This window comes from Oncorhynchus kisutch, linkage group LG13 (genome assembly GCF_002021735.2).
Source record: "Oncorhynchus kisutch isolate 150728-3 linkage group LG13, Okis_V2, whole genome shotgun sequence".
Lineage (NCBI taxonomy): Eukaryota > Metazoa > Chordata > Actinopteri > Salmoniformes > Salmonidae > Oncorhynchus > Oncorhynchus kisutch.
Genome location: NC_034186.2, coordinates 46,973,131 through 46,985,995, shown reverse-complemented (window position 1 = coordinate 46,985,995; position 12,865 = coordinate 46,973,131). Strand labels below are relative to the sequence as shown.

General features: G+C 42.2%; 1 protein-coding gene across 8 annotated transcripts in view; it reads right to left on the bottom strand.

The window, feature by feature from the left end:
* LOC109902259 (ubiquitin carboxyl-terminal hydrolase 13) overlaps nt 1-12,865 on the bottom strand; it is a 62,887-nt gene that overhangs the window by 35,117 nt on the left and 14,905 nt on the right. For 3 of the 8 annotated variants that reach the window (XM_020498482.2, XM_020498481.2, XM_020498477.2), the window contains 8 exons: nt 11,912-11,972; nt 9,488-9,609; nt 6,715-6,857; nt 2,932-3,116; nt 2,625-2,719; nt 2,207-2,412; nt 1,616-1,687; nt 1,139-1,244 (listed from right to left, as the gene is read on the bottom strand). In XM_020498482.2, the coding sequence (XP_020354071.2) occupies nt 1,139-1,244; nt 1,616-1,687; nt 2,207-2,412; nt 2,625-2,719; nt 2,932-3,116; nt 6,715-6,857; nt 9,488-9,609; nt 11,912-11,972 (990 nt within the window). Of the gene's footprint in view, nt 1-1,138; nt 1,245-1,615; nt 1,688-2,206; nt 2,413-2,624; nt 2,720-2,931; nt 3,117-6,714; nt 6,858-9,483; nt 9,610-11,911; nt 11,973-12,865 lie in introns of all 8 variants that reach the window. The other 5 variants (XM_031786426.1, XM_020498479.2, XM_031786427.1 and 2 more) reach the window with 4 other exon arrangements.

Below are 12,865 nucleotides of genomic sequence, written 5' to 3'. Positions count from 1 at the left end.
ACTGTCACATGTGCTCAGTGTGAACCTGCTTTCATCTGTGAAGAGCACAGGGCGCCAGTGGCGAATTTGCCAATCTTGGTGTTCTCCGGCAAATGCCAAACGTCCTGCACGGTGTTGGGCTGTAAGCACAACCCCCACCTGTGGACGTCGGGCCCTCATACCACCCTCATGGAGTCTGTTTCTGACCGTTTGAGCAGACACATGCACATTTGTGGCCTGCTGGAGGTCATTTTGCAGGGCTCTGGCAGTGCTCCTCCTGCTCCTCCTTGCAAAGGCGGGGGTAGTGGTCCTGCTGCTGGGTTGTTGCCCTCCTACGGCATCCTCCACATCTCCTGATGTACTGGCCTGTCTCCTGGTAGTGCCTCCATGCTCTGGACACTACGCTGACAGACACAGCAAACCTTCTTGCCACAGCTTGCATTGATGTGCCATCCTGGATGAGCTGCACTACCTGAGCCACTTGTGTGGGTTGTAGACTCCGTCTCATGCTACCACTAGAGTGAAAGCACCACCAGCATTCAAAAGTGACCAAAACATCAGCCAGGAAGCATAGGAACTGAGAAGCTGTCTGTGGTCCCCACCTGCAGAACCACTCCTTTATTGGGGGTGTCTTACACAACAGAATGTGAAATTTATTGTCAATCAGTGTTGCTTCCTAAGTGGACACTTTGGTTTCACAGAAGTGTGATTGACTTGGAGTTACATTGTGTTGTTTAAGTGTTCCCTTTATTTTTTTGAGCAGTGTATATCAACAAATGTGAACAGAGGAAAAAGTAATGAAGACCGTGCAGAACAAACATTCAGGAGAAGGACATTTTTACAAATGCTTATGCATTGTTCACACTACCAGCATATAATTATTTTTGCTTGTTCATGTAATGAGGACAATCGGAAAACTAATAACATTCTGTTTTGACCTGAATGCAGACTCCTCATTAAATTACATTTGCATTACTAGAAGTTTAAAAAACTAGTGGCTGAATAATGGCCGGAGAGGTAAAGTACAGTACACTAGTTAACCACAGCTCTTTCGCCTACTTATCTGGAAACCACAAAACAAAAACATTCTCCAAATTGCCATTTGTCAGTCTGTAATTTTGCATGCTCACATTATACCCAGATATCGAGCTGGACGTACCCAGTCTAATACCTTGTATTCTTCTTTCATCACCTGTTCAATGAGCTCAGATTTCATTGGTGGTTTGGAGTACAGGCCTGAGAGGAGTCCGTGGCCCAGTTTAGCCCTGGTGGATAAACAAAAACAAACCAAAGGATTAGTGACAAACCAACATGGGCTGTCCTATTACACAAGCTTGCATTGTAATACAGTAGCTTCTCAAACCTGACTAAGAAAAGCTCTTTGCCAACACCATCAACATACAAACAAAAAAGTAAAGAAATTGTTCAAGAGTGTAAACTGGCAAACACATATGACCCATTACACATGCTTGCATTGTAACAGCTACTCAAACTACTAACAGCTACTAACAACAAAAGAGACTGGTTCAACACCAGTGGTAAACAACTTGCTGATTTATGTGGCGAGCTAAATCAAATCAACATGCTGAGGGTCATAAACATGATAACTACGTTATTTAACTGTGTATTGACTTACATTTGTGTGCTGAAGTCCGTGCTGGGGTCAAGAGGTGAGTAGTCATATATCCTCTGTAGATTTCCAACATACCTAGAGATTAAAAACAGACATCAGACAATATGAGATTGAACACTACATTCATCCACTCGTACAAACCTGCCACTTACAGTACTGTAGGTATTGTTTTGCAACTATTTTATTTATTTATCCATTATTTTACCAGGTAAGTTGACTGAGAACACGTTCTCATTTGCAACAACGACCTGGGGAATAGTTACAGGGGAGAGGAGGGGGATGAATGAGCCAATTGTAAACTGGGGATTATTAGGTGACCGTGATGGTTTGAGGGCAAATATTGAGGGCAATTATTATCCAATAGATGCGTATAAAACATGTAATAAGACCTTTAGGTCAAGTCACTTTTCTTTCATAGTCATCTTCATCGGTGTTGTTGTATGAGGGCGAAACATGACGACGCCCCCCCCCCCCCCCCCCCCCCCACGCCCAACGTCTTGATTTACTATGTTTATTCCGGTCCATCCTGGAGGCTTCGCTCTCGATCTCCCTGTATCCCTCTCCCACACCATCCCAGATGCTAGTAATACTTACGCCCTCTGGAACTCAGGGATGCTGAAGAGGACCTGCATGATGGTGCCCAGGTAGCAGCTGTTGCCCAGGTTCTTGATGCCCGTGAAACCCGAGCCGTACACTGCCTTCAGCTTCATGCCCGACTCCTGGATCACCTCCCACTCGCTGACTCGCGGCCGCATGCCGTTTGTGTTGTCTGTGTTGTGGTGGCCGTTATCTGTTCCATTCTGTTCAAATCAACAGAATAAAAAGAGGGAGTCCCCATTCACAATGGAGGTCCAGCCATACCCAGAGACGGTTGATATTATTCCAGGGGGGCACATTCCATTCTATGTGAAATGGAAATGGCTGTTTGATACAGGTTACTTTTGGTGACATTGACAGACAGTAGTTGTTGAAAATCATCTAATTGTTTTCCTACAATGACGGCAAGACGTACCCGCTGAATCGGTATAATGTCTATTCCAAAGTGTTGCAAGTGTTCGGATATTTGCGGGTCCAGGACTGCTTCTTCTTCGTCGAACGAATAAATATCTGAGAGAGAAAAATCAAAACAGTTAAACCTAGTTACAAGTTAATTGCTATTCGTAACGTCACGAACAACAAATTGAAGTAGGTTTATTGTCAGTTTATACACAACACAAGGGACAGTTTAGTAGAGACGGTCTGCTTTATACTAATGGAATAATTAAAACACTGAAAATCAGGCCAGTTTTTTGTTTTCCCCCAATATATGTGTCACTGACCTGCTATGTCTGGAGTGAGGTTGTCCAGCTTGACTGCCAGGGGGAAGTTAGTGTCCTTGAAGTGGTCCAAGGCGTGGCCGTTTCCTCCGGAACCATCAAAGAACCACTTCCCACAAAGCACCGCTCCGTCCGACAGGTTCAGCCACAGGTTCTCTTTCATCTCACACTTCTGACATTTCCATCCACTGAGAAGAGAGGGGACAGGGGGAAAACATTGAGTCATATCACATGTTGCTCTTATACATTTGTTTCAGTGTCGTTTTTCCTTGCAGGACAAAATGGCAAGAATGTCCGAAAAGCATTCCCTCTCATTGGGGTTAATTTGTTGACCTGAATTATGTTCAACGTTTCTCATTATAAAGCACTTCTTAACACTAGTGCTTTATAATGCTATATAATAGGAGTATGTCAGGCAAAAGGCACTGTAACGTTACAGAGTACCTTGGCTTCAGACACCTAAGAAAACACCTGTTGATTGGAGAGCTGCTGAGAAATGGGTCGGCCAAGTTAATCCAAGTGCTCTGGTGTGTCCCATCATGTTTTGTGCACCTCAAAGAGTGACAGAGGTGACGCAGCTGCACATGGGTGTCCGCTTGGGGTTATATTTAGTGTGGTAACCTTCTGTCTCATCTACAGAGTGGCCCAGCCGCATTAGGACCAATCTAAATTCGCTACCGTTCATAATTATTATCCTTAGCACAGGAAATTGATTGACCAGTTGCTGAGAAGTCTACCTATGACAAGCATGCCAGTATAATACATCTGAAAGAGAGCATATTCTTTGTGCGTATGTAGGCCTGTGTGATCTGACCTTGGGAATACTCAACCAGGAGAGATTCCTTGATATGGGGGCAGAATCCCACAAGTAAAGTGGAGGGACGCGCAAGTAAATTAAGTCAATTGTTCTCAAAGTGGGCTCGCGGAGGTACTGCAGGGGTCCAGACCTCAATATATATATATATTTTAAAATATAAATTACATTTAATTGGCTTAATGCATATTAAACACATTTTGGGATCCGTGGAATAAGTTAAGAGGGTGCAATACAATGTAATATTAATTTACATTAACCCTGGGCAACATGGGCCTGGGAGGCTCACAGGGATATTGGTATCCACAGTCCTCCACAAATTATACATTTTTCAACTCAATACCTCCTGTATTCCCCACCCCAATTTTTTTTAAATATAAATGCACTGTAATTCAAGCTGTTAAAAAAGGTCCAACTCAGCCATTTTTTATCTGTACTTAACAAAAATATAAACGCAAAATGTAAAGTGTTGGTCCCATGTTTAATGAGCTGAAATAAAAGATCCCAGAAATGTTCCATTGGCACAAAAAGCTTATTTCTCTCAAATTTGGTGCACAAATTTGTTTACATCCCTGTTATTCAGCATTTATACTTTGTCAAGATAATTCATCCACCTGATAAGGTGCAGCATATCAAGAAGCTGATTAAACAGCATGATCATTACACAGGTGCACCTTGTGCTGGAGAGAATAAAAGGCTACAAAAAATGTGCAGTGCCACAGATGTCTGAAGTTTTGAGGGAGCGTGCATTTGGTATGCTGACTGCAGGAATGTCCACCAGAGCTGCTGCCAAATAATTTAATGTTTCATTCTCTACCATAAGCCGCCTCCAACGTCATTTTAGAGAATTTGGCAGTACGTCCAACCGGCCTCACAACCGCAGACCATGTGTAACCACGCCAGCCCAGGACGTCCACATCCAGCTGCTCCACCTGTGGGATTGTCTGAGACCAGCCACCCGTACAGCTGATGAAACTGAGAAGTATTTCTGTCCGTAATAAAGCCATTTTGTGGGGAGTTGGTGGGCCTGGCTCCTAAGTGGGTGGGCCTATAACCCCCCAGGCCTACCTCTGCCTAGTCATGTGTAATCCATAGATTAGCGTCAATAATTAATTTATTTCAATTGACTAACTCGTTGAAATTGTTGCATGTTCCAGTTATATTTGTGTTCGGTATAAATACAAAATCATTTCTGGGTAACAACTTTACTGTGAATATTTTTTATAAAATATTCTAAAATAAAACAAAAATTCTTCAAGCAATCATTTCAGTAGGAGTGTCTGGGAGTGGTCTGAGTGGCGAAGGGAAAACTGAAAACAAGCCGTTATTGGCAGAGGTTTGGAACTCTTACCGCCTGGTGATGTCACCGATTCAGGCTGAAATTTCAGCCAGTCTTTTCAAACAGCTCTTACGCTGAAGGGCACTATCATTTTCACAATATTATTCCAACTTCACTTGGTATATATTTCCACACAATACCAAACATTAGGAACACCTTCCCAATATTGAGTTGCACCCCTCGCTTTTGCACCTCAACTCGTCGGGGCATGGACTCTACAAGGCGTCGAAAGTGTTTCACAGGGATGCTGTTGGCCCATGTTGCCTCCAATGCTTCCCACAGTTGTGTCAAGTTGGCGAGTTGTCCATTGGGTGGTGGACCCTTCTTGATACACACGGGAAACTATTAAGTGTGAAAAATGCAGCAGCGTTGCAGTGCTTGACACACTCAAACCCATGCGCCTGGCAGCTTCTACCTACCGTACCCTATTGAAAGGCACTTTGATTTTTTTTGTCTTGCTCAGTCACTCTCGGAATGGCACACAGACAATCCATGTCTCAATTACCTCAAGGCTTAAAAATCCTTCTTTAACCTGCCTCCTCCCCTTCACATAAACTTATTGAAATGGATTTAACAAGTGAACATAGCTTTCACCTGGATTCACCTAGTCATGGAAAGAGCAGGTGTTCATAATCTTTTGTGTACTCCTGTAATGAATCTCTTCTTCGTCTGAAGAGGAGTAGGAAGGATCGGACCAATATGCAGCGTGGTAAGTGTCCATGTTAATTTATTAGACTGAACACACAAAAACAAAATAACAAAGTGAAAGGAAGAAACAAAACAGTTCTGTAAGGTGACAAACACTAAACAGATAACAACTACCCACACCTCATAGTGGGAACACAGGCTACCTAAGTATGGTTCTCAATCAGAGACAACGATTGACAGCTGCCTCTGATTGGGAACCATACCAGGCCAAAAGCAGAAATACAAAACATAGAACAAAAACATTGAATGCCCACCCCAACTCACGCCCTGACCAAACTAAAACAGAGACATAAAAAAGGAACTAGGGTCAGGACGTGACAACTCCATGTATATAAAACACAGAAAATCAAGTTTTTGACTGCACTGGGCCTTTAAAAACACCAACTTTTTGTCAATGCCTCATGGCAAAATGTGTAGTACTGCAGGATATTAGCTTTAAAGCTGCAACCAAACAGCTCTCTGCCACATGACAAAAAGCGTAGAATTGTAGGAAATTCACTTGAAAACCGCAAAATTCTCTCTCCAATGCCTTTAAAAATGTTCCTTCCTAGGGACAGAGACTTGGTTCATCCGGCCATGCACTGCCAAAGTCATAGTAAAACTCCTTGTATGCTATTTCATGTATCACTTCGGTTGTACTGATTATGGAGGGGTCCCTGATGAATTTGCTATCACAAAAGTGGTAGACAGACCCAAAGAGTTTGAGAGCTCCCTGCATTATTAAGTAACTCAGAAGGACCCCCTAAACCACACCAGAAACACCAGAGGACCCACAAACTAGCAGCAACACAAGAAACACAAAATGACACCAGACATACATATTCTACAGATGGCTGATGGGGACGTTGTTCTGATACCACCGTCCACCATAATGGCGTGTCTACATTATTACAGTTGTTAGTCCAATCAGTAGGCAATTCGTTACCTGGGTGGGATCCTCACGCCGTTGTCCTGCTGTCGAAGACTCCTGGCATGTTTGGAAACCTGGATCTCCTCGTCCCAGGAGTCGGGCTCCTGTTTTTTGTAGGCTGACGCAGCGTTGAGCACGGCATCGCAGGCTATTGTCACCTGGGAGTCACGGGACACACAGGAGGCATTAGATCTGACTGGGGAGATGTGAATCACTGACATGCGATGTGAATGTGATGTGATTGTGACTCACTGCCGTGAATCACTGAAATAATAAGACGAGGACTAGTCACAGGTCTAGGACTGTGGAGCATACAGGAGGATATATAACCGGATCCCAGTTAGATCAGTGAGGATAAGAGAGAGGATATGTTCCTGAAACCTTGTAAAATAATATAGAGTATCATGGTAATGTCTCGCTGATTTGTCTTTCACCATCACTGGTAGGGGAGTAAGCCTGTAACAGGGGATAACGTAACAACGCCAAATAAACTTTGTCACTTTTAAATCATGTAATAAGTGTTTTTTTATATATAATGTAACAAATGGATAATGTAGTAAATCTCCAGAAAAGTTATTAAAACAGTTAAATGATCATCTAATAGTTTCCCCCAGATAGAGTAATAACTTATTACATTTTCCGTTGGCTATTACATTATCAGATGTGTAAAGATGTTTATTAATCATGTTATTACATTATTCGTTGAAGTTATTACATCAAAATCCATATTATAATGTAGATAGACATTGGACAGACTAAATTGTTATTACAGTACCAATACTACTATCTAAGCAACTGTTAGGAAGTCCTGCCCATCATACTATATACATGATTAACACAACACAGGTTAAATCATATACATACCAGGTTTGGGGTCAATTCATTTTCCAGTTAATTCAGTCAAGTATTTTTTATTTTTTATTTTACCTCAGTTAAGAAGTCAGTTTAAGTCAGTTAAGAACAAATTCTTATTTTCAATGACGGCCTAGGAACAGTGGGTTAACTGCCTGTTCAGGGGCAGAACGACAGATTTTGTACCTTGTCAGCTCGGGAATTTGAACTTGCAACCTTTCGGTTACTACTAATGCTCTAACCACCAGGCTACACTGCCGCCCCAGGTAAAAACAATTCAAGTAAAAACAATTCAAAATGATCCAAATTGAAAAGCATTGAAGAAAATTGGAATTTCAGTGTACCTCCTGAACTGACTGGAATTGAACCCAACCCTGGTTCGCACCACTGGAATCCCCTCTGCAATTGTACCACTGTAATAACCACTGCTATACACACCTTTTCTATTCATATACTGTCTTTACACACTATTACTGCATATATACACACTGAGTGTACAAAACATGACAGACGGACCAGGTGAAAGCTATGATCCCTTACGGATGCCACTTGTTAAATCCACTTCAAAATCATTGTAGATGAAAGGGAGGAGACTGGTTAAAGAAGGATTTTTTTAAAGCCTTGAAACAATTGCGAGCGACATGGATTGTGTAAGTGAGGTTTTCAGAGGGTGAATCGGCAAGAGAGAAGATTGAAGTGCCTTTGAACATGGTATAGTAGTAGGTGGCAGGTACACCGGTTTGTGTCAAGAACTGCAATGTTGCTGGGTTTTTCCACGCTCAACAGTGTCCCGTGTGTCTCAAGAATGGTCCACCATCCAAAGGACATCCAGCCAACTAGACAACTGTGGGAAGCATTGTCCACATGGGCCAGCATCCCTGTGGAACGCTTTCGACACCTTGTAGTTTCCATGCCCCGACAAATTGAGGCAGTTCTGAGGGAAAAAGGGGTGGGGGGGTGCAACAATATTAGGAATGTTTGATATACTCAGCGTAAATTAATATACATTATATGTATTTATATTGCGGTCTCTGACATATATTACATTAGCATTTTATGAGTATGAGTATAATAACAACTGATATAACTTGTCATAAGTTATAATATGGTCATAACACTGTTATGACACATTTTGACCTATTGTGACATATTCTATGGCAGGTTATGACCCCTACATGAGTGTAAAAACCCACAAAACTGAAAACATTATATTAGACCATAGCCTGTGTCAACAGTATGTTTTTGTCATATACTTTTTTAAATTAATTTTGATTATTGACCATATTAAATTATCATTGTAATTGCGCACACGTTGATGTCAGATATGCGCGCCTACCCCAATGCTCTGTTGTTGATGACTGGGGTGAATGCAAGAGCAGGACAAGACACCCTCTTTTTGACTGATGACTGATGTAAGGGAATGTACGTAATAGGCTTAAGATGGTCATGATGCTTCGACAGTGTCATAAAGTGTATTTTCTTCATGACAGTGTCATAAAGTGTATTTTCTTCATGACAGTGTCATAAAGTGTATTTTCTTCATGACAGTGTCAAAGTGTATTTTCTTCATGACAGGGTCATAAAGTTATTAAAAGGAAGAAAAAAAACATGACTAAAGAATTGATTATAACAAAGGATTTAAGAAAAAAAAACTTTCAACCGAAAGGAAACTTTTTTGCAGGGAAAAAAAAACTAATTTGAATAAATGTGAGTCGACACTCTTATGTAGGTGTCATAACCAGTACATGCACATAGTGGCTTTCACAACCATAAGACCCTGTGGGGAAGAAAATAACACAGCATGCAAAGAAAAGAAAATCACAGGATACCCATGGCATCGGAAAACATGATATGCAAGGCAAAGGACCGGTGCGTGAACCACCGTTTCCCTTCAGAATGCATGGCACACAGAGGGCACGGGCACACACTCACTGACCAGTGCAGGCAACTCCTCAATATTTGGCAAGGGGATCTCAAAGTGGTCTGGAAATATGACGAGCTTGGCCTCGTCTTCACAATCGTACTCATCTCCGTTAAAATCGCGGTTTAGTTCTAAATCTGAAATAGAGGAAGCAGACATTGACATTCAGTTACCATAAAACAGTGAGTGATGATTCATACCATTGATTAGCCTGTGCCTTTCACGAAGCATGTGTCTTGGCTAGATAGGATAAAAGTGACATGATAGGATCAAATAAATAAATAAATATGAATATGGTAGGGGTTTCAGGGGATTAACAAATTACATGATATCAGAAATGCCTTAGATGGTAACTGACATGTGGGTTATCCAATACAAAAATGGGGTGTGTACTTGCATTTCTTGAACATTTGAGCTTCCATGTTAGCTGGATTAATAAGATATACATCTAGTAAGTGATGCTAACCCAGACTAGGGTTTAGGGTTAGATGTCACAGCTGCAGAGTTGTGGAGTTCAACTGACAATAGTATGAAGCAAAGTCCTCGTTTAAAAATGTCACAATATAATGTCAAGAATGTCATAGAATACTCAGGGGTGAAAGTAAGTGGGTACGCCGTACCGGTAAAATGTGAGCCTATCACAATATTTAAAACAAACATGGCAAGACATCTGCAGGCTATTATACCATCTAACCATCTATACCACTAACCCTTGTGGTATACGCTCCAAAAGCTAGTGCTGTTCGACGTGAACACAAAACATTTGCCAAGGCAGAGATGACTGGCCGGGACCGAGTCGCCCACGGACAGATCAATCGATGTAGAATACAATCGCCGAATGTCCTTACACGTTTTGGTGTTTGAATAGACGTCCCTTTCCGTTCATCAAATGGCAGGTACAAAGTGCACCATTTTAGAATCGGTTATTATTTTGGAGTGGACAAACGTGGTGCACAGCACCTTATTTTTGAAGTGATTTATTTGACAATCAGACGGAGACATGCCTGGTTGTGGCCATCCCACAAAAGGTAATACATTTTTACAGTTAAATGACGTCTTCATTGGCCAATCAAAACCTCACATGTACAGTATTTGGGATGTCTCAGACAGAACCTTTTGTGTCAAATTAATTATTTTCTCCCACTGTTCCTATGATTTCCGAAACTGTAAAATAATGGATGAATTGTTCAGTCATGTAAGTAGTCAGGTTAAGGTTACTGCATACATAGACCCTAGTCTACCTTTCAACCCCACTCCTCTAGTAACAAGATGATGACTTGGCTGGGAGGGCTGATGGTCGACTGATTAGATCATCAGACTGGTATGGAAATGCCAAAGCACAATTTTGTTTCAGCTTGGATTCCAATGGGAATCAAAGCCGAGAAGAGAGTGGGAGGGAGAATGCAGTTCACGTCAGGCTAGAGGGACCTTTAGGTCCACGAGGCTCCAAAATGGGGTCAGGCCTGCAGAGTGAAAGACGACAATCGAGCATGTCCGATAATGGGAGCGTGACGCTTGGAGCCTAGCGCTTCAGCGTACGTAAACTACAGAGGCAAAGGCGTAAAGTGGCTGGTTATCTGGCTTCAGTGGATAGTGGGAGATAAGGGAATGGAGGGTAAGTGAATGTTGGTGGGGCGTTTAAACAGGGGAGGTAACTAGCAAACGTTGATGTTTAAACGACAGTCAGCTAGGGCAGGAGGAGCCAGCACCACCTGGCCCTCCCTTGCCCACGTCATTGTGGCCAGTGGCATAAGTGTGTCAGCTGGTAGGGTTGACAGGGTGCAGCAGCTGAGGACGGCTGAGCGACATGCAGGGGCAGCCCACTGTAAACTAACCCCCCTGCAGGAGGGGAGGAGGCCAGGTCGGGCATGTGGCACTTTGGATTTAGAACGGTTACTAACTGCATATACAAATAAATGAGCTAAATTTAGAGTTGCGCTGCAGTGAAGGACTGGGGGCCCGGGCCTCGACTTTGGACATGGGAAGATGTCCCTTTAGGCAAAATAGTGTGGGACCAGTGTAGGGCTACTGCCATATAACCAAATGAAAACAATAACAGCATGATACGATAACATATCCCCGAACAGTTGCACCCAGCCAGTGCGCAAAAACGACTGCAATACTTGCAGCAGATCAAGACTTTCTTGAGAAGGATGTGATTATTAAAACATTGTTATTATTGTTATAATATTCAAGAGTATTCCATTTCAAACTCGTTTTCAATTAAGTACACTGATATTTGAAAACGCCACCAGGTTGCGATTAGAAAGGTGAAATGTAGAGTCTTGTCCTACTCTTCAGGAATGACCGGGTACAAAGAGACTACTGAGAGAGAAATGTGACTGTACTGTAAATAAACCATCAGGAGATTGAGTTTAAGGGGAACTCCCCATGATGATAGACAAGTCATTTTTAGGACATAACAAGTATCAGGCTTACCTAGGAATACTTTTCCGTTTCTTCTTCTGGAGATGGCACCCCCTGCGGCACCTGTAGCTTTCTGTTGGAAACACAAGTCAACAGGTAGAAATTATATTCATGGATCAAGATATAAGTCTTAATATCTCAAACCAAGCCATGAAACATCCCCATCGTTTTCAAAAAATTATTCATGACAGATGAGAATACCAAAACTGTTTTGGTAAATGTAATGTTGGTTTATCAACACTAATACAACAGTCTAGTGTTGGCTGACAAACTGTCAATCATAACAGTATCAACCATAGAAATCCACACGGGGATAAATCAATCAGTATGAAACCAAGTGCTTTTAAAAAATCTTTTTTTACAATCAATAGAGTAGTCAGTAGACTGTCAACATTTCAAGTCGCTAGCTAAGGCTACAAGCCCTTTCATTGTTAACGGACTGGGTCCTTCTGATCCAAATCGGGTTCAGGTGGATGCCCATCATTTGTGCAATAGGGCAGGGAGGCGGCCACATCGGACAGAAAGAATGCTGACGCACTCTGGGACCAACTGGCCACACGGGAAAGCAGCAGACACAGGAGAAGGCGGAATGTGGCCAGCTGTTTCTGGACAGACCCAGGCATGGAAATAGAATCACTTGCAGGGGGGCTTATCTGGGGTCATTTAGAACCAAGAGGAAAACGGTAGCAGCTAAGGTTGTCGTTTACAACTGAACCTCCAATTTCTCCTACTGATTCTAAATAGAGACCGGCATTCTGACATAGTTGATCTGTTGCTGTAAGATGGAGGAAAGAACTACATTGCTATATCCATTTGTCAGGAAAACAGAAAAGTGAGTGATATTAAGTGACCATTTAAGTGATAGTAATATATACAGAATATATCAAAGCAAATTTTATTGGTCACTTACACATGGTTAGCAGATGTTAATGTGAGTGTAGCAAAATGCTTGTGCTTCTAGTTCCG